The sequence below is a fragment of the Plecotus auritus genome (assembly GCF_963455305.1).
Source record: "Plecotus auritus genome assembly, chromosome: 12".
NCBI lineage: Eukaryota > Metazoa > Chordata > Mammalia > Chiroptera > Vespertilionidae > Plecotus > Plecotus auritus.
The window spans coordinates 4,639,693-4,661,850 of record NC_137778.1 but is presented as its reverse complement, the minus strand read 5'-3'; the positions used below and the strand labels follow the sequence as shown (position 1 = coordinate 4,661,850).

General features: G+C 42.3%; 2 protein-coding genes across 4 annotated transcripts in view; one reads left to right on the top strand and one right to left on the bottom strand.

The window, feature by feature from the left end:
- Nucleotides 1-619: 619 nt before the first annotated feature.
- On the bottom strand, nucleotides 620-19,945 carry BLZF1 (basic leucine zipper nuclear factor 1). The gene is made up of 7 exons (XM_080648553.1): nucleotides 19,596-19,945; nucleotides 18,473-18,546; nucleotides 13,393-13,832; nucleotides 11,521-11,720; nucleotides 8,882-9,010; nucleotides 5,047-5,266; nucleotides 620-1,965 (listed from the first exon to the last, which is right to left on the bottom strand). Exons 2-7 carry the CDS (start codon nucleotides 18,501-18,503, stop codon nucleotides 1,780-1,782), a joined length of 1,206 nt encoding a protein of 401 aa, XP_080504679.1. The 5' UTR covers nucleotides 18,504-18,546; nucleotides 19,596-19,945; the 3' UTR covers nucleotides 620-1,779.
- Nucleotides 19,946-19,979: 34 nt separating this feature from the next.
- NME7 (NME/NM23 family member 7) overlaps nucleotides 19,980-22,158 on the top strand; it is a gene marked incomplete at its 3' end in the record, with an annotated part of 105,523 nt that continues 103,344 nt past the window's right edge. For 2 of the 3 annotated variants that reach the window (XM_080649348.1, XM_080649350.1), the window contains exon 1: nucleotides 20,116-20,219. In XM_080649348.1, the coding sequence (XP_080505474.1) occupies nucleotides 20,217-20,219 (3 nt within the window). In that variant the 5' untranslated portion in view covers nucleotides 20,116-20,216. Of the gene's footprint in view, nucleotides 20,220-22,158 lie in introns of all 3 variants that reach the window. The other variant, XM_080649349.1, reaches the window with a different exon arrangement.

Here is a 22,158-nt window from a genome sequence, read left to right as displayed (position 1 = left end):
ACTGTCTTCAGTAGTGTTTGCACCATTTTGTATTCCCACCAGCAATGCACAAGAGTTCCAGTTTTTTCACATTCTTGTGTTATTTTGCTTTTCTGATAATAGCCATCCTAATGGGTATGAAGTACTCAATTTACATTTCCCTAATGATCAGTGATATTGAGCATCTTTTGATGTGCTTATAGGCCATTAGTATGTTTTTTTGGAGAAATTTCTATTCATGTCCTTTGCCCATTTTTTAAATTGGGTTACTTTTGGTTGTTGAGTTGTAATTCTTTACTTATTCTGGGTACTGGAACCTTATTAGATATATGATTTGCAAATATTTTCACCCATTCTGTGAGTTGCCTTTTTATTCTGTTGATAGTGTCCTTTGATGTACAAAAGTTTTTAATTTTGATGGAGTTCAATTTATCTTTTTGTTTTTGTTGTCTGTGCTTCTGGTATCATATCTAAGAAATCACTGCCAAATCCAATGTCATGAAGCTTTTCCTCTATGTTTTCCTCTAAGTTTTATACTAAAACTAAAGGAAAGGCTGAAGAATCAGTTGTAAATAGTATAAGCTAGATGAAGACTTGAAATGAAATACATCATTCTGAGGGGAAAAAAGACAACATTGAATAAAGAAGATAGAGAAATTTATTGCCACATGAAATTATAAATATAACTCAGATGAATCAGACCAAAAAAGTCACTAGGTTGACATTAAAATACAATGTACTCTGACCAGATTTGTTTCTTGAAGGCTTCTCTATTGACAGGCACTTCTGTAACTAATTAGTATAATTTGGTATAAACATTTTATGGATAGTTTTAAAGGCCTATAAAAGGGTGTTTTGTGATTATTCATCATAAACAATAACGGATATTACATAATGTAAATTAATTGATAGGTTACATGTTTGAGTTTGTACCGTATCCTAGAAAGATCCTACTTTCTCCACCTTATTTTATAAATATCAAATTGGATATTTTGTTGCTTTGCCAAATTGAGCAAATAGTTAGAACCTATTTCTTCTATATATGTATCAAGTGGCATCCACTCAAAATATGGAATCCTCTGCACAAAAACAGCAGAACACATTTTGCTGAAGCTCTTATTAATGTGGCTGTCAATTCCTAATTTTCCTAATATACAGCATTTATTTTTAAAAGATTTATCCCTTCACCTACTGTATTTCCTAAGCCTCCTTTGTAGCGCCCTGCCCCCCAAATTCACCGAAAAGGGGAAAAACACTTCCTCCCCCACCCCCGCTGCTGATTACTTTGGAGTAGGGGTCAGTAATGGGCGAATAGGAAATATTTCAGGCTCTGCAGCCTGTTTCCTCTGTGGAGCTCTGCTGTGGTGCTACAAGAGCCCACCACAGACGCAGTCAATGATGGGTGTGGTTGCCCAGGCCCATGGCTCTAGTTTGCCAGTCATTGATTTTGATTACCAAAGTTAAATCTGCTCATATAAAATATATAGCGAGATAAACGATAATTTGGGTCCTAAAAGAAGGTATATAATTTTTCCCTTTTAAAGCCCATTAGGAAAAGCATCAGGTAATGCCTGAAGCATTCTCCACTTTATATATATTTGCACTGCTTCATTCTTTTCTTACCCTGAGACATTTATTAAGAAAGGGTAACCTGGAGTCTAGTACATGAAGCATCTTTGGGGATACACATTACTTAAGTAGAAAGTGAGATTACTTCTAGCATTACAGGAACGCCAGCTCCCCAATAAGAATGACTCCCGGGTAGCAGGCTCGGGCCTGCAGCATGCCCCATGTGACACGTTAAAGGGCAATAAGTTCTCCCTGGCAGTTGTTGCAGCAGTTGAAGGTGATATTTTCATATCTAGTATAGGGATGAAATCGCCCAATATTTTTCTTTGTAGCAAGTAAGGTGGTTGGTGAAGACTCAGAAAACGGATTATCAGGTGAGCTTTCCGTACTGGTAGCTGGGTCCAAAATGTGTAGCACCTAAGGAAAATAAGAAGTGATGTCAGAAATATGCAGCAGGGACTGCAAACCCCTTGGTTTCATTGAGGTATAACTACCTATGTAGCTCCATTTCATTAATATGTTAACTAGCATAAAAATAACATCTGAATAAGGAATTTGATGAGGGCACTTATTCCTTTTCTCAAAAAGCTCTAAATTTAACAATGATGTCTAGTTATTACACTACCTAGTTTATGTATTTTTTAAAAATGAAGAAATTGATGTTCTCTTATGGATACTGATGAAAACATAGAAGAAAATAAGGTTATATCAATTCTACCTTAAGTTATGTCCATTTTCGTCCTAAGCCAAAAAGTACCCCTATCTTCTTCCTTTAGTCTTTCATGGAACTACTTGGAATCAGGATTCTACCCGGATTCTTCTATTGAAATCCTACTTTAGTTTCTGATCACTTACTTAAAAAAATCAATGGCTTTTCATTTCTCTTTTACTAATTTATATGCAACATTTCATGCTCACCACCATGTTCTTGTTTTTTGGGTTTCATGGACACCATGCTCCCTTATTCTTCTGCTTTAACTTCCCCTATTCTATTGCTTTACTGAGGCCCACAGCAGGAGGAGCTCTTGAGTTGAAAAACTTCTCCAATAAGGGGTAACATGATAATGCTGGCTCTAGTTCCTGTTTCTCGCGGTCATCTCCTCCCGCCTGTCATCGTGTGATGAGGACGGGTCATGGTGGGAGAGAGGGAGGCAGTGCCACTGGAAAGGAATGGGAAAAGCACTGGTTCCATAAGCCAAGGGAAGAGAGTGCTACAAGCAAGAAGGAGCCATCAGGCCTAGCAAACGCTGCTGGCAGCAGCTGCAGAGCCAGGGCCACAACTTCCCAACAAAGAGAATGGAGGAGGAGAACAGAAAGGTACAGATGATGGGTTTAGTTTTGGCCACTGATTCATTCAGTAAATAACTGAGTAACTACTATGTGCAAAGGATTATTCCAGACCTTGAGGATACATCAGACATAGCCCCGCCCTTAAAAAGCTTGTGCTTTGGGAGACGGAGAATCAAACAGTTGCAATTTCACATGTTAAAGAGCTATAATAAATATGTACAAAATGTAATGGAAGCCTGGAGGAAGAAACATCTAGGTTTGCCAGTGAGATTCAGGGAGGGCTGATTCTTCAGGTAGAGAGATACAGGAAGGACGGTCGAGGCAGAAGGAATAGTATGTATAGGCGGGTGAGACACAATGGCAAATCTGTGGAATAACAAGTGTTTAAATACTGACATGTGAATTGTGTGTACATGTGTGTGGGGGGTACACCTGGGAAATGATCCTTGAAAGGAAAAATGGAGTAAAGATTATGAAAATCCTCCTATACAATATAAAGAATTCAAATTCACTGAGGCTGGGAGCGGTTTTGAACAGGAATACTAGGAGGAATGCACTAACATTGGCGGGGAGTGTGGAATTGACATTTTTGAAATAACTCTCTGGCAGGTGAAAAGCAAGACGGATATTAGTGAGGAGGCTCTTGCAATAGTTGTGGTTGGAGGTCAGTGGTTGAACTTGGGATAGAGCACAAATTCCAAGGAACTGATAGGATTTGTAAAACCAACAGGATCCGGGGGATGAAGGAAATAATAAAAATGATAGCTATCATTGATTGAGAAATTACATCACCCTGGAACCTGCTCTGGGATTTATATGCATTCTCTTATGGAATCCTCAGGACATCTTTATATAGCAGGTGTACTTTACTAAGACAGGGAGTCGTGGAGAGGAAGGGGGTGGCTTTCCTTCTCCTTCTTGGAGGGGGTAGAACACATGTGCGAAAGCAAGGAGATACTTTTCTATATTGTTCTATTTTTAGGTGTCTGTGGGACAAACTTAGAAATATCCACCTGGATATGTCTTTTGAACTAAAAAAAATGTCTCAGTTAAAGTCAGAAGCAGAAAGCTACGGGATAAGGTGTCTGTTGTGTGAGGAAATGCTCAAGAGTGGGCACAGGGAAAGGATGCTCGGTTCCTCAGATCGCAGGAAGAATGGTCACAGAAACAGCAGAGTTGTTGCAGAAACTATGGAAGTTTAAAAGCAAGGGGAACAGATTCCGATGGAACATCAACATGTAGAGGAGGAGACAAGGTTATGACAAGGAATTCAATGAGGTAGCATGGGGCTGGGAAAGAGTAATGTCACAGAAGTGACATGTAGTACATAGGACAAGAGAGTCATTCAACTCATGACCTTGGTAAGGACCTGGAGAACAGTGGAACGAGAAGTCTACTAGGATAAGTGACAGCGGGAACTGAGGTGGACGGGACGTGAGAAACAAGTCATCTTGTCCCAGATTCTTGACTGTGAAGGGAAGGTGGTAAGGCCGTCTGCAGAGAACTTAGGGTAGAGGGAGGATGTTTCATTTTAGATGCGAGGCACTTGGGCACGTTCTTAAGCCAAAAAAAGAGCAGTAGAGAGAAGGGGTGAGTGTTGGGGGAGCCTGCTGAGCCTGGAGGGGAGCTTTAGCGAGAAGGGGACACCTTTCCCAGTAGGAGGGATGTATGGAAAGCTGGCTTCCATGCAGGCAGGCGCCTAGGTATCAAGTGGGACCTTGCGGTAGTTTTCTGCCTCTGCCCCCTTTTGCTTCTGTATGTAAGAACCAGTCACCTGCTGATGAGTTTGATGTGTATAGAAACAAAGAAGACAGAAAGTTGAATTGACATAGGACTGGTCTATATGGGAGAATTAACAAATAATTTATTAAATCAGAAGTAACCTATTATCTACTCATGATTACTAAGTTAAAAGTTCTACTTGGTCATTTTCATATCAAAATGAATTCGAGAAAAGGCTAAAAAAAAATCGGCCCTCTTTCAAAACAATTACATTTTTCTCTTTAAGAACAGAACAATGTTATTCAAGGAAATTAAAGTTCAGAGGAGGAAATGATTTTCTCCAAGATCACAAGCTCATGTGCACGAGCTCATGTTGACATCCCATGTTCCCGAACTCCAGTGCCAAGCACTTGCCATGAGAACACGCCACCCTTCAGTGAGAGGTCAGTGTTAGAAGTTCCACAGATCATGCAAAGAATATTTTACCGTTTCAGCCATTTTTTCCGCTGGGGTGCTGCAGAATTCAACTGTTGGTGGACTCTTTTTTTGACTGTTAGTTCCAACATTTCCCAGAAGATGAGCATTTACCGCTTTTGCCAACTTGTGATTGGTTAACGCTAGTTCTGCTGTGCTGTGAGGCTGGGTGCTAGGATAGTAAGTCTGCTCTCTTCCCCACTGCAAGGAGACCAGGAGCTCCTCCAGTAAGCTGCAGAGAACACGCATGAACACTGAACATTAATAAGACAAAATAGAAAAATCAGGAATGCTCAATGAATGAGAAACATATTTCTGAAGTTATATCATATCTTTCTCCCATATCTTCCAGAGTTCAATAAATCAGGAAGTCTGGGAAAAGAAGTTAGATTACAAAAAGCACTTATCAATTTTCTGTATTATTACCTGGAAATAACTTAACAAGCAGTACTTTTTTGTCCTCATATCCTATAACAGGTAAATACACTAGTATATCATTCAGTTGTACAGAACTACTGATTTGATTTGTACATCTATTCATATGGTATTTCCTTTTGGTGAGTTGCATTAATTAATTTTTGAATGACATACTACCTACAATTCCTGGGCTAAAACTTACTTGGACATGACGTATAAATCTTTTTATATAGTCATGCTCCACTAAACGACAGGAATATCTTCTGAGAAATGCATCGTTAGACAATTTCATCATTGTGTGAACATCAGAGTGCACTACACACACCTAGACAGTACAGCTTATGGCATACCTGGGCTGTCTGGTACAGCATATTGCTCCTGGGCTACAAACTCGTACAGCAGGTTACACAAGCATGCCAAACTCGCGGCCAGCAGGCTGCATGCCGTGAGTTTGACATGCATGCTGTATAACATGAGATTAAGCAAGCGCAAGAGAAATTGATGCAATATAGAGACACTGGATGGATGAGGCTGCTGCTAGGATAACATGGCGCACTATTTACTTGTTGTTTTTTTAAGTGGAAGAGTGCACTCTAAAATAATGATAAATAGTATAGAAATACATAAACCAGTAACATAGGTATTTATGATCACCAGGCTTATGGACTGTACATATTGTAAGTGCTAAGCTTCCATATGGCTGGCAGTGCATTCGGTTGGTTTTCACCAGCAAGCATGCAGCCACCTTAGGATGACTGCCACGTCACCAGGTGATAGGAATTTTTCAACTACATTATCTATGGGACCACCATAGGTCCATCACTGACCAAAACATCTTTATGCAGCACATGACTATATATGGTTGGATTTGATTAATTAAAATTCTGTGAAAGATTTTTGCATCTATGTCATGAGAACTACTAGTCTGTAGTATTCTTGCGATGTCTCTGTCTGGTTTGGTATCAAGATAATGCTGGCCTCATATAATGAGTTGGAAATTGTTCCCTACTTCTCTATTTCCTAGAAGAGTTTGTGTAAATTTGGCTTTATTTCTTCCCTACATGTTTGCTAGTATTCACCAGTGAGCCCCTCTAGGCCTGGACTTTCATTTACTGGAAGGTTCTTAATTACAAATACAACTGTCTTAATAGGTTATGCTATTCAGGTTATCTGTTCTTGATACTCTTAGGTAGTTTGTGCATTTTAAGGAGTTTGTCCATTTCATTTAAGCTGTTGAACTTATTGGAATAGAGCTGTTCACAACATCCCTCTGTAATATATATACTAGCCCAGTGCACATTGAAAGAAAATTAATTAGAAGAAATATTTTAATATTTATACAGAGTATGACTGTATAAAGAGCATGACTGTCGCTATTGGCATCTTGCTAATGAAAAGAAAATAGGATTCTACAGAGTCTCTTATCTACCTACTCCAGGACTGCCGTGAGGATCAAATAAGATGAGGCACGGGAAAACGCTTCACAAACATTTGATTAAATTGTAAAATGTTTGCACCGGGTATAAAGCAAGTTGGGTTCCTGGGCTGAGGAAACTCCAAGGATACTAGTCACTAGGGAGAGGAAGCCGAAGCCGGGTGTTGCTACATGACGTCATTACCCGGTGCCCACAGCCACCGTTTTCAGGCTGGGCTGGGCTGTGGGCCGTATTTTGTGCCATGGGGTCTTGGCAGCATTGACTGCGATTTGGTGGGGTGTTGCTCCGGGTGGTGGTGGGGTGTTGCTCCGGGTGGTGGTGGGGTGTTGCTCCGGGTGGTAGCGGGCCTGGGTCCCACTTGGGGGAAGCTGAGTGTTGGTTTGTCAGCGCCAGGTCCGTGGTGTGCATCATGGCAGCTCCTGCATTAAGTGTCTGCCCTCTGGTGGTCAGTGCACATCATAGCTGCTGGTTGGACAGATGGACACTTAGCCTTTTATAAATATAGATACTTAATCCTCACCTGAAGATAATTTTTTTGATTGCTTTTTCAGAGAGTGAAAGGGAGGGAGGGTGGAGGGGGAGAAACATCATTGTGAGAGAGACAGCGACTGGTTGCCTTCCGCATGCACCCTGACTGGGAACAGGGAGCGAACCTGCAACCCAGGTATGTGCCCTTGATGGGGAATCAAACCCAAGACCCTTTGGTGTGCTGGCTGATGCTCCAACAACTGAGCAACACTGGCCAGGCACTCTGTTATCTTTTTTTATGTTTATAGAATCTATAGTGAAGCCTCCTCCTTCTCATTCCTGATATTGGTCATGTATATCTTTTTCCCTGATTATACTGAGGTTTCTTAATTTTATCTTTTCAAAGAACCCGAATTTGACTTTCTATTTCATTTATTTCTGCTCTCATCCTATTGTTTTCTTCTTTTGCTTAATTTGCTCTTTTTTTTTTTTAATATATTTTATTGATTTTTCACAGGGAGGAAGGGAGAGGGATAGAGAGTTAGAAACATCGATGAGAAACACCGACCAGCCGCCTCCTGCACACTCCCCACTGGGGATGTGCCCACAACCAAGGCACATGCCCTTGACCGGAATCGAACCTGGGACCCTTCAGTCCGCAGGCCGACGCTCCATCCACTGAGCCAAACCGGCTAGGGCTTAATTTGCTCTTTTATTTCTTAAGGAGAAAGCTTAGATTACTGACGAGACCTTTCTTCTTTTCTAGGATAAGCATTTAAAGTCATAAATTTCCCTCTAAACATTGCGTTAGTTGCCTCCCATAAAATCAGATATTTTCATTCTTCCAATTTCCCCTATAGTTTCCTCTTTGGCCTGTACTGATTTGATTTATAATAAATCAGCGATGTAGCCCTGGCCGATTTGGCTCAGTGGATGGAGTGTCGGCCTGCGGACCAAAGGGTCCCGGGTTTGATTCCAGTCAGAGGCACATGCCAGGGTTGCGGGCTTGATCCCCAGTGGGGGGCGTGCAGGAGGCGGCCGATCAATGATTTTCTCATCAATGATGTTTCTATCTCTCTCTCCCTCTCTAAAGTCAATAAAAATATATTTTAAAAAATCAACGATGTAGAAGTCAAAGCGCTTTGGAGGGAGACCACCAATTTTGCCAGTTCTGGACATGAAGCAAGCTCAAACACTGCAAAGTGGTCCTCAAAAAGACCTCCTTCTGAAGGCCAAACAAGTACACGCTTTGGCTTCTACCAAAAGTTACACAGAAGTGCAACAAATATAATAAAAAATGACTTTTAAGTCCAGAAAGTTCTATGATAAATATAACTAATTCTCTCCAGTTAAGAATGTAAGCAGCAGATCTTCTATTCTTTTAGTCATCCGCCTTCTCCTGGGCATCTGTTTTGAAATGCTACTCAAGTATACATTCAACAAGCTACGAATGCAGCAACAGTTAGAACCGCCACATGCTGGGAACTGCAGGAGCATAGAAGAGCCTGGATGTAAAAGGGCCATACGTGTGGGTGGCTTTCATTCCCTGGCGTAGCTGCTCCCGCTCACTCAGGAGGTCCTGGAGAGCACCCTGCGCGTCCCGGTGCTGACGCTGCAGAACTGCCCTGGAATTGGTCAACTCGTCTGCCATAACCCTGGAAGAGATTAAAATCTTACCTATAAATTCTCCGACAACAACACAGTGCAAACAAGTTAATATATGACCTTGGCGACTGTCATTTTCAAAAGCTTACAAAGAATACTTAACGTAGATACATTACTTCTCAGTGTTTCAATCTTCACTAAGAAGCATTTAAAATGTTTACAAGCTGAGAACTCACTGAAGGGATTCAATTAAAATATTTACAAAATGACAAAGGAAACGGGCTTCCCTTATATATAGTGACTTTTGGAATGTTCCTCAATCTTACTTCAGGTTGACCAAATTTTGGAAAAAATAACAATCAAGTATTTTAAATATAAAACAGTTTAGAGGACAACAAAAATGCATTATTTTCCTGCCATTCAATTACCTCTTTGCCCTTAGAAGAATATTAAAATAATGTAAAAAGGCTCCCACACAGGAAAACAAAGCCTTCTCTCCTGCCCAGGGTCCCATCCTTCTTTTACATGTAACCAGTACAGTTCCTTATACGTTTTTCCAGAAAAAAATTTATGTATATTCAACATAAAACTATGGGTTAAAAATAAATATATTTTTCACTTACAAAAAGGGATTATTTAATATTAACTTTTCTATACTTTGCTTTTTTCACCTACTAGTTTATCTTGTTGAGTTTTTAGTATTAGCACATATAGAACTATCTCATCCCCCTTTTTAAAAATAAAGCTCCATGTTTTCTTCTGATTGGATATACCAAAGTTTATTTAATCAGTTCCCTACTGATGGGACTGAAGCAAATTTTAAGTATGTTTAATCAGCAGGAAATCTTAAAACTAAAATTAAAGTCTCAAATCATAGCAACAACTAAATTCCTTAAAATAAAAAAAATGTTCACAATGATTAAATCAACTAAAATATCACTAAAGTATACTCTCTATTGCCCTTAGAACGTTATTGTCAGTTTTGATCAGGATGTTAAAAAAGTTACTTATTGTAATAATCTGTTGTCTCTTAAACTGTTCAAGGAGAATTAATTAACTTTCATTCTAAGACAATAAGCAGTACGTTCATTTCTCCAAACAACATCCTATACTGCCATTTTCAAAAACTTACAAAGAAGATTTAACATAGTCAAATTAGAAACAAAATAAGGACTTTAAGAGAGTAGTCAATTACTAGAACATAGCACAGATATTAAGACATGAAGAAATATTTTCCTGAAAACTTATTCATCACAATCGTGGTTCTTAGAGCACAGCCTGGGAACCTCTGGGGCTTTGTGAGATATCGCCAGATGATTGGATGTGAATCAACAGTTATTACTAGTAAGCATATTGTGTGTGAAACACTGGCTAAGCATGGGAAATACACAGCTGGATAACCCCCAAACCCCATTCTCTAGTAACACAACGTTGTAAGGAGGAGGGGATCTATATAAAAGCCTAAGTGACCGGCCGACCAGCCAACCGGCTGGTAGCTATGACGTGACCTGACCACCAGGGGGCAGTAAAATCTAAGTGTCATGATATACACATATTAACCAAACCTACTTCTATCTTTATAGCCCGGGTGGTTATAAACTGAGCCTCTTATAATAAGAGCACAAGTTATTATCATAAAAATAACAAACTGCTCCCAAGCAACACTTAAAGGGAGCGACAGCAACATTGCAGAGTACCCTCTCGCACTCCGGAACCCCTCGGGGGATGTTGGACTGCTGGTTTCGTCCCGATCCCCTCGGCCTGGCCTGCCGTGCACCAGGCCTCTAATAAATAGATAAAGAATCACAATTTCTTGCAGTTTCCCAACTATCAGTGTGTCCAAGGGCCTGTTGGAGCACAGCCTCATCCGCTATGCATACATATGCCATCCTTCTCTATTTGTGCAAAGAGAGAAAAAGGCCGGGAAGCTCTATTATATATTAACAACTACGAGAACAAGCATGAAGGACAAAAAATACTATATTACAGTGTGGCAATGACATGAGTTCTCCAGAAAAATAATTTAGTTTTTTTATTGTGATTTTAATATTTACTAGATATCTGAATTGACAATTTTGTTTTGGTATTAAATATTGTAGTGGGAGTGATTTCTACTATAGAGTAGTAACCTAGAATTCTGGAATGAGGGAGGATCCTTATCTCTCTTCTCCCCTTAGGGAGTCTGTGTTTCCATCCACAGGAGTGAGAGTCCACATCTTCAATAATACATGAACAACCTGATCAGAGTTTGTCACTCTACAACTGACTTTCTTGTGTTATGGGTTAAAAGGCTAATTACAGTGGTTGGCAAACTCATTAGTCAATAGAGCCAAATATCAACAGTACAATGAATGAAATTTCTTTTGAGAGCCAAATTTTTTAACTTAAACTTCTTCAAACGCCACTTCTTCAAAACAGACTCACCCAGGCCATGGTATTTTGTGGAAGAGCCACACTCAAGGGGCCAAAGAGCCGCATGTGGCTCACGAGCCGCAGTTTGCCGACCACGGGGCTAATAGATCAAAACTAGAAAATGGAAACTATTTAAAACAGAACATACCTGCTCGCGAGGAATTTGCTCCGCCACACGTCACACTGTATTGACATTCGTTCTAACTGCTCGGCAAGCTGAGCTGTGTTCTGACCTAGGGCTTCATTTTCTAAAATAAGCTGATTTTTCTCACGGGCTAGACGTTCAAAGTGATACTGAAGATCATCACCAACAGAAGCCACCAGCAGCTTTTTTAACTCACGATTGACCTAGAAGAGCACATAACAATGTAACACGCTCAGGGGTGTGTCAGTGACTACAATGTACAGAATGAACAAAAGAGAAACTGTTCTGTGTAATTTGAATCTCCATTATTTAAAGATCAAAAAGTGACAGTAAATATCTAAGTGTCATGATACACACATATTAACCAAACCTACTTCTATCTTTATAGCCCGGGTGGTTATAAACTGAGCCTCTTATAATAAGAGCACAAGTTGTTATCATAAAAATAACAAACTGCTCCCAAGCAACACTTAAAGGGGAAAAGTTAAAAAACTAAACAGTGAGTTTTGTTAAAAAATGACAGAATTTAAAAAATATGTATATTTTTTAGATTTATTTTTAGAGAGAGGAAGGGAGAGGGGTAGAGAGATAGAAACATCCATCGAGAAATATCAACCATCGGCTGCCTCTTGTAGGCCCCCTACTGGGGATCGAGCCTGAACCTCTTGGTTCCTGGATGGAGCCACAAAGGCCAGTGGACAGAGAATGTTTTATGTGTGTGTTTTTTTAATCTTACCTAACGTTTAAAAAATAACTTCTGCCCTAACTGGTTTGGCTCAGTGGATAGAGCGTCGACCTGCAGACTCAAGGGTCCCAGGTTCAATTCCGGTCAAGGACATGTACCTGGATTGCGGGCACATCCCCAGTAGGGGGTGTGCAGGAGGCAGCTGATCGATGTTTCTCTCTCATCGATGTTTCTAACTCTCTATCCCTCTCCCTTACTCTCTGTAAAAAAAATCAATAAAATATATTAAAAAAAAATAATTTCTTTGTGCCCTACGATTTTTCCTTTTGAGAATTTAAGTTAAGGAAGAAACTCAGGATTCTCTACAAGCACATCCTTTACATTAATATTGAAAACACAGGAGTCAAAATATAAATGTCCAATCACAGATACTGGTTTATGATGCAGCCACTGAAGAATTGTGGCTATTTGTAATAGAATGTTCTGTGACATAAGAAGACGTTAACAACTAAGGTGGCACTATTTGTAATAGAATGTTCTGTGACATAGGAAAACATTAACATCTGAGGTGGCACTATTTTCATTGTTTTCTGTATTTTTCAAATTGTTTACAAATACTTTTATAATTAGAAATTAGTTGTTAAAAATATATTAAAATATATTTGGGTAAGAACCAGTAACCAGTGTCACAAATACTAAGGGGGGAAAAGTGGAGGCTAAGGCAATGTTGACTAAGATGAAAAGATTAAAGAAACACAATCAAACATTACAGATGGTTTCCATTTACAATGACAAGACCAATACTTATCCCACCATTCTCTTTATTCCAAGCATTATGTATACATAGGTAAAAATACTTGGAATTCATGGATCCTTAAAATGGGATTTACTAACGAGTCAGTTTCAAAGCCAGAGTTGGACAGTCTTTGGTCTGGAAGTTTACAACTGTATCCTCCTTTATAACTTTAGGTGTTCCTCACTCTTCCCTCTTCAACGTGTGTTAGAGTGTAAGTTCCTGACATACACTAGTTCCATGTGAGGCCCTGAGAATGTGAAATTTGAGAGGAAGCATCTAGAGAGGTGACGAGCTGTAGTGAGTGGCACCTGCTTTCCCGGGAGGAATGGAGTTTCTAGCTCGCGGGCTCAGGGCCAGGTGTGGCAAGCACCGCTGTAGCCAGGACGGTCCTTACCTCCGTCTGCACGCGGAGCTGGTTGGAAAGGCCCTCCCGGTCCTGCAGCAGCCTCCTTTCCGAGTTCCTGAGCTTCTCCAGGGTGCTCTTCACCTCTGCCAGCTCCTTCCGGGGCTCGGCAGCTCCCTCGGACTGACCAGAGAGCTCCCCTTTCTGGCGTCCGAGAGGCTTACCCTTGGCATTTTTGTTGGGGACAACGTGGGTGATAGCAGCTTTGGGAACCAATATTCTTACAGCTTCGACTTCCACCGCTTTCTCAGTGAGGATCTTGCCCAGCTGCAGGACTCCCGGGCTCTCTGGTGCGACTGCTTTCCTCCGTGGACTCGGAAGCACGTGGGGCTTTACAGGCTGGACTGCAGAGGTGACTTCAACAGACTTAGGTGGCTCCTCCGTTTCCATTCCATCTCCTGCTCCTCGGATTGGGGTTGAAGTCAGGGTGACTGAAAGAGGGAGCAAAAAACATAAACTACTTACTGAAAAGAAGTACCAGGAAAATGCCAAGACACGTCTCGCCCTACATCAGAATCACTGGCATTTACAGAATGGAAATATTCAGACTGAAAGTAATTTTCAAAACCAACGTGTGTCAAAGAAAGATGAACTATGCCCTACGGTTCAAGCTTCCCTTACGTAAATGGCCTGTCTCGGTAGGAAACGCAGATTTGGAATCAGGGTGTTTGGTTCTGACTTCTACTTCCTAGTATGACCCTAGGAAAATCAGTTAAGCCTCCATGAATCTCAGTGTCCTAACCTGCAAATGGAGACAATGACAGTTGTGCTACAGGGTTGTGGTAAGCAAGAACACAGATCAAGAGCCTGACGTACCGTAGACACTCAATAAGGTCGGCTAACTATAAAAAATATGCAGATATATATATATATATATATATATATATATATATATATATGCATATTTGAAAACATCTACTTCAAAATAACTTATCTGTTGTTTGAACTCTTGGCAAAAAATGCTTCGCACAAACTACCCAACTGAACTATTCAGTGCTCTCTCTCCCAGGCCTCTAGGTGCTGTTCCTGCTGTCTTATTCTCTTAAGTGGCTTCTTTGGCCCTCACTGTGGTTCTCGGTTATCCCTAAGAAGTCAGCCTCAACTCCACGCTTCACATTAAATCTTCCTGACTGTTCCGGCCCACTCTCTGAAGAATACCCATGGCACTTACTGTCTCAAACATTCAGTTTGAAGCTAACCAACATTATCATTTTAAGGGTTTTGTACATGCTATTTTCTCTTTCCCAGTAAGTCTGATAAGCACATTAAGAGCAGACATTATGCCCCATACAAGTGGAAGGAACATGGTGCCATAGAAATGATAGGACTTTGGGGATCACTCAGATCTGGTTTAAATTCCTTTCCACTATTACTATCTGGACAAAATCCTACAATGATCTCAGCTTCAGTTTTAACTTCCACGGAATTAATTTAATAATATTTACATCCAGGTAGTATTAAATCTGAATTTTAAATGAGAAAATATTAAGTAACAGGTAACCAACACTTACAAAAGACTTACCATGTGCCTAATATTATTCTAAATACTTTACACAGAACTCTTGTAATCCTTACATAACCCTGTGAGTAGTATGATTAGCTCTATTTTATTCATGAGGAAAATGAGGTCCAAGGAGGTCCAGCAACTTGCCCATGGTCACACCACACAGCTAGTAAGTGAAGAGGCAGAAGTGAATTCTAAGCAGTCTGTTCACAAAGACTGGGGCCTTCCCCACTGCACATAGTGCCTCTTCCAGTGTCCCGAAGTTCAAGTTCAGGTATAAAGTGTCCAGCACACAAGTAAATAGCAGGCACTCTATAAAGAGTAGCACCCATCCCTGTCCTCCATAACGCTTAGTGCACTGCTGCACACATATTTACCAAACTAATCTGCTCAATTGAAATAAGTTATCTTCCCTCACGTAAGCAAGAAGGCAGCTCTGCTCACCAGTACACTGCCATTGCTCCAGTCAGGAACCAACAGATTTGCTTCTTCCACCCATTGTCTTACCGCCAGTGAGGAGTATAAGAAAAGTGTCAGTCACCTTTCTCCAAGAAGGCTCCCTTTACTGACTCAAGGCAGAAGGTGGTTTAGCGCTGAGGAAGAATGGAGGGTGTGCTAGAACAGGAAGTGTTGCAGACCTTGAGGAGGTAACTGAGGTGACACCTAACCTACTAGAGCTCCTGAACTCGTGCATAGCAGCCCTTTGAGCTACACCTGAGATTTCCTGCCAGTTGACAAGTCCAGCACACACTGGAGAAATGGAAGGCAAAGCCCACAAATAGTACTCATTAACCTTCATTCAACTTACTGTGTGTGAAGGGCTTCTCTACGTCCTTCAGATGCATGGCATTTAATTTTTACACCTGTCTCATGAGGTAAGCACAACATACACATTTTGTAGACAGAAAAAGGGGCTTTGAAAAGTTGCACAGCTTGTCCATCTGTGTCAGATTCGGATTTGAATCCAAATCTGACTCCAGAGTAAGCTGTTAACTGGCCCAGGAGGCCACCCACACACCACGACTACTGCCTTATCAACGCGAACTTAGTCTCTGCTAAGGACACTACCTAGCAGACCACGGGAGCCTACAGAATTTATGACAGTTATAATGAGCTTTCAAAATCATGCAGAGCCGATCTGCATCAAACCCTGGAATGGCCTCCCATCTCCTCAGAACAAACCAAGATCCTTAGCATGGCCTGCCTAGCACTCCGAGATCTGGCCCTGCCTGTCTGCGGGGCTCCACTTCTGCCATTCACCCCCAGACTCTGTATTCCAGCCTGACTTGCTTTTTGGAGGGTTCTCAATAGCAGCAAAAGTCTGCCTTCCTCTCCAGGCATTTCTCTGCTTGGAATATTCTTCCTAATACCCTCTCCCCTGCAGTTAGCGCCTACCCACCCTTCAAATCTCAGTTCAACCCTTCTTCCTAAGGATCCCTGGCTAATGCAAATTAAATTATCACCGAGACACCTGGCATTTAAGAATAATGTAGAATCATGAATTAACTACAATTTTTTTTTTTTTTTAAAGAAACTAGCTCTAGCCGGTTTGGTTCAGTGGATGGAGCATAGGCCTAGGGACTGAAGGGTCCCAGGTTCGATACCGGTCAAGAGCACGTGCCCAGGTTGTGGGCCTGATCCCCAGTTGCGGGCGTGCAGGAGGCAGCCAATCAATGATTCCCTCTGATCATTGATGTTTCTATCTCTTTTCTCCCTTCCTTTCTGAAATCAAAAAAAATATGTTTAAAAAAAAAAAGAAAGAAAGAAACTAGCCTGGCTGGTGTGGCTCAGTGGTTGAGCACCGACCTATGAACCAGGAATTCATGGTTCGATTCTGGTCGGGGCACATGCCTAGGTTGTGGGCCGAACCCCAGTGGAGGGTGTGCAGGAGGCAGCCAGTCAATGATCCTCTCTCATCATTGATGTTTCTACATCTCTCTCCCTCTCCCTTCCTCTCTGAAATCAATAATATATATATATATATATGTAATTTTTTTTTTTTAAGGAAACTAGAGCTTTACATTCAGGCCCACTGAAGCTTAAAAGAAATCTCCTTTCAGACAAAATATGTTCAAGTTCCAATCAAATTCAATCACCTTGGTTCAACCAGTTTACTCTTAGCTGCATTTAAACTGTCCTACTTACTCAAGGGCTTCGGAGTGCCCAGTTGTACTATGTACCACGTGGCAGCTCCCTCTCTGTAAGGCTACGATGCAAGCCCACAGACACGCACAAGCAGGCACATGGGCTCAGGGCTTCACATTTCCTCACCTGGCAGCTCACCTTTCATAATTCTGTTTTTCTCATGACACACATAGAAACCTTTATTACACATGCACTGGGCACAATCCAGGACACATTCATGAGCAATGACCTCCCCAGTGGGAGGACCATGATGTGTGGTACCAGCTCCATAATTATGAGCAATGCTTATGTAAGGCAAAACATCAACCCTATCCTTCTCCACTTTGAAGGGAACTGACAACATAATTCAATTGTGCAGCAACAGTGTTTCCATCTGTGATCATTTATCAAAGATTAAAACATATGTAAGGTTTCTGGCTCATTCTTATCTTCCCCAAGGATGCTGAAAGGCAGGGAAAGAACAAATGATAGGGATTGGCAAACTTTTCCTGTAAAGGACCAGATAATAAATATTTTAAACTGTTTGGACCATGAGACAAAGTTGAGCATATTATGTATGTACTTATAAAAGAAGGTAAGAAAAAAAAACAACCAAAATTTTATACATGAAATTCAAACTAATAATTGAATGAAGTTTGTTTTTTAAAAAAATATAGGTCTAATAATGAGAAGGACAGAATTCTTTTTTATTTGGGCTAACACTTGGCTTAAGTGGGATTCAGTTAGTGCTCCCTATTATCAAACTGATTGCAAATGTTCTCAGGAGGCCCAAGGGCCCTAATTTTCAACCCTGCTCTAGAATACTGAGGCAAAAAGAATATGATTTTGTAGTTTGTTATTAAACATTTCTCCTTTTCTCATAAAAGTGAAAATCTATGAAAACAGACGCCCTAAGTCAGCATAATGGTGCGACAGAAAGAACACCAGACGCTGAGTTGAAGTACGGTAACTCCAGTCCCTCCTTTCACACAATGTGTGACCTGGGGCAAATCCCTGAACTTTACCTTCCTCCCGCCTCAGTGCTCCCAGGGTGATGCAAACACCAGAGTGTCTTCAAATCATTGCTTTTCCTGCGGACTAGAGTGCTGGGAGCTGGTCAGCCTGGGGCTGCCTCCTAGTCTTTGTCTCCTCAGCTTCCGGAAATGTGCTTGGCACAGGAAGATGAACTGGTGCTTCCTGAAGTTCACTGACGTTAACACACTCCCTAGAAGATTTCATGTTAACAGCCAGTAACTAACTCATCCTAAAACTGCTTAATTTCCCCCCTCTACACTCAATCATTAGTGAGAAACTCAGCTATGGTCTGGGACACAGATGATCCCCAGGCCTCTATGAGATTTACTCCGCTGGCTCAAACATTCCTTTGCCCTATCATCATAAATGTCGTGCTTTAAAAACAATTATCATCAAAAGAAAACTTACCTTTAGTTCCTAAACTCTCAAGAGTAGTCATTTTTAGTCAATGAAAATGCACCCCAAGACTTCTACTGAATAACCTAAAAATGTATAAAATGAAAGAATTAAAACAATACTGTATAAACACATTTACTACGTAATACCCTGAAACTTAAATATATTCTACTTACTTCTGTATTTAGTAACATGCATTTAGAAAGGAAGTATCCCTCATATCCCCTTTTTAACAGTTAATATTGTTAAAGCTACAAAATCTCTCTCTCTCTCTCTCTCTCTCTCTCTCTCTCCCACACACACACACAATCAGGGGTGGGATTTACGCGTCACTGTCCTCATCAGTATACTCTAAATTATTGGATGTGTGTCCTGAATTTTAGTTCAGAAACAGCACATTAGCTATTGCAGAGGCTCTTGCATCATTGATATAACAACGGGAAATTGAAAGTAATTAGTGCCAGCAGACATTGGCACTAATTTGTTCACTTTGTATATCAGAGAGGAGCTTCTATTTAGATGTTTAACAAACAATAAAAATATTCATGATAGCTCAATTTGCACTTTCTCAGAAATAAGATTAAAATGGCATAGCATGCACTTTCAGAAATGTATACGTGGCCTTAAAGTATCGACTAAGAGTCACTGCAGAACATGAGAAGGGAGGTGGTACGAATGCAATATTAATATGTGGTGAACTGGACAGGAGAGAGCAACTGGTTTCACCACAGAAAACCATCACTCGGAGTACTCGCCGTAGCTCGGCACCGGGTTTCCGGGACTCCCTTCTTCGGCAGTCACCAACTCCTTCCATTGCCCCGAAAACAGGTCTCAAAGTGCCTTCGCTGGCGCAAGGAGCCCTCAAACCGCCCTGGGAAGATGCTGAGCGATGGACAAGCACCGCGAGCGACTGTGGGCAAATACCCGTGAAGGGACGGCGGGGGGTGTGGAGGGAGTGGGTAACAGGCGGCCGGTAAGGAGGCGACACGCCTGTCAACCTCTGCCGTCCCGGGTAGTCGTACCCGAAGTTCCGACCCGGTCAAGCCTTAGACCCAAGGCGTGGACAACCAAATCCAGCCCAGACTCGGTCACTGTCAACGTCCCCTTGGTCCCACCGGCCCGTGCTTGGACGTACCTCTGGGATTCTCACTCCTACCCAGCGGGCTTTCCGGTGCGGGGGGCTCGGCGCGAAATCCTGGGGTAACTTCTCCGCAGTCAGTCCCCTTCCATTCCCAGCCTCCCGCCCGGCCTTCGCGACAGCGACTTCCCTCTCCCTCCTTTCACTTCCGATCGATTACTCAGGGTTTCGTTTCCGGAATACGTTTCCAAACAAACAGGTAAACATACTCTGTCTTGCGTTTAAACTCAAGCAACACAGACCAGACGGTGTAGGCTTCAGTGAGTGAAAACTGGACAGATGCTTATTTTAAAATAAATTAGAGAATATTTGGACCCTAGCCGGATACTGGCTTGAACTTCCGGGTCAGCTTTCAACGAAACGGAAGTGATGACGCTGGAAAGACCTAGGCGGTGTTCCGTCGCTCCGGGCCACGGCGTCCAGGGCTGCGAACGTCGACTCGGTGGGCGGAGCTTTGGTTACTCCCAGCCAATAGGGACGAGGGAGAGGGACCGCAGCCGCTTCGCAGCGTCCTGCAGGGGGTGGGGCTCTGTTGCCATGGTAACCGTGCGTCGGTGTCAGAGCTGGTGTCTTCCTGTGGCAGTGCTACCTGTTTCTTTGTGCTGAGCTCCTGAGACTATGGTGAGTGTCAGCCAAGGCCAGAGAACGGCTCCAGGGTCCTGGTGTCGCAATGTCCCCGGTCCTGGGGCGTGTGCGCATTCGGGGCCGTCCCCGGCCCTTGCACCTTCACCCTGTCGTCTCTTTGGGGCTGCTGAGCCTCTACACTAGCAATGTGACAGCCTGAGGTGAAGCATCATTCCTCAAACTCATTAAATGTTTGCATGTTCCTCGTCGGCTCCACCTCAGCGCGTTTCATCTAAGAGGAAGTGGTGGGGAGCACACAGTGGCTTCTACCCCATAGAACTTGTTGGGAAAAACAGATACTAGAAAAAAATTACAAGTATAATTTGGGTTGCAAAAGAAAAATTACAAGATGAGGTAGAAAAGTATAACAAAATACAGTGATCTGACCTCGCCTGGATAGTCAGGGAAAGCCTGCTAGATGTGTAACTTTTTAATTCTTTTCTTTCTTACTTGGGGAGACACACAATCAATGTAAATGAATGTGGCCACCATATATGGCGCAAAGCATTGTGGGGGAAATGAAACCAAGTAGTATGATAATGGCAGCCTCCAGGAGCAGGTGGTCCTGTGTGGGCAGTTAGGGGAGGTCCCCGTTAGAGGTGACTTTAACACTGAGATCTCAAACGGGCGCTGGCCAGGCAGGGAGCTAGGAGAAGAGCATTCAGGCCGACGCAGCAGCAAGGCGTAGGCTTGTTAGAGGAGCCGAGGGAGACGGTGTGGCTGGGCCTGCGGAGGAGACCAGGGTGGAGACAGGAAGAGAGATCTGAGCGGCCCACGGAACTTGGGAAGGACTTTGGATTTCATTCTAAATGTAGTGGGATGTTGCATCTCATATGTTTTCCTGTTCCATCAAGACATCTTTTCCTTGGCTCTGCCTTATTTAAACTTCAGCCATATTAGTTGGTGCTTATTTTCATTCTACCTGTAAACTTTGGAAGACATTTTTCTGTTCTGCTTTTGTCTTTGAAGATCAGTGGTTGCTAATTTCTCCCCTTATAATTGCCTTTCCACAATTTGCCCTTTTCTGGGCCTTTTGTGTCCGTATCTTCTCTGAGGCATGACAAGCAGAGCTGCCCCTGCAGGTGGGTGTGTGTCAGTTTCTACGCAGGCAGTGTGTGTTCTGCTGTGGTTCCTCCTAAGACGCCTCCATGGTGCTGCATCCTCAGGCGGAAGTAACTTGTTCCCCAACACTTCTTATGAACCTTACGTCCACTTTCCTGCAAAAACTGCCTAAGTCCTTCACTTTCAAAAGCTGTTGACATTTTAAGACTTTCTGTTAATTAGAAGTGAGAAACTGTAGCTATTAAAATGTACTGCTCAATCCAAGTTTATTTTCTGATACTAGGTGCTTTGTCTAATTAAATTGCTATTGTTCTCTCTCCTGACTCCTCTTATGTGCTGTGCCTTCTTCATTATTGCTTTATTTTTAAAAATGTATTTCTATGTGTATGCATAATGGCTCTAAGTTCTCTGACATGTAAATTTCAATTTCATCCTCTATTTTCCATAGTTATTATACAAGTTAAATATACATATGTGCTGTATGCATTTTATCTATCCTATCTAATAAAGAGGGGATATGCTAATTGACCATCACTCTGTCACAAAGATGGCTGCACCCACAGCTGAGGCCAAGTTCCCATAGGGAGCCTTAACCAGCAATCAGCAGGGACCTGAGGCTACACCCTCCCCTGCCCTGCCCCTGTGGGACTTGACAGGGGACCTCAGGCCACACCCCCCACCTGGCAGGGCTTGACAGGGGACCTCAAGGTGCGCTTCCCATCCTGGTGCTGGGCTAGGGGATCACAGGCTGCTCCCCCCGCCCCAGCACCAGGCCGGGGGACCTCAGACCGCACCCCCTGCCCAGCGGGGCTTGAGGGGGTACCTCAAAGTGCACCCCCAGTGCTGGGTCAGGGGAACTCAGGCCACGCCCCCG

Bases quoted from the DNA above. Each gene is read 5' to 3' on its own strand.
- BLZF1 (XM_080648553.1), bottom strand. From the start codon at position 18,503: ATGACTACTCTTGAGAGTTTAGGAACTAAAG. The intron at 9,011-11,520 runs GTATGTTCTGTT...AATCTCTTCCAG, and splicing joins AGCAAATTCCTCGCGAGCAG to GGTTATGGCAGACGAGTTGA. The intron at 1,966-5,046 runs GTAAAATATTCT...TATTTTCCTTAG, and splicing joins CGGAAAAAATGGCTGAAACG to GTGCTACACATTTTGGACCC.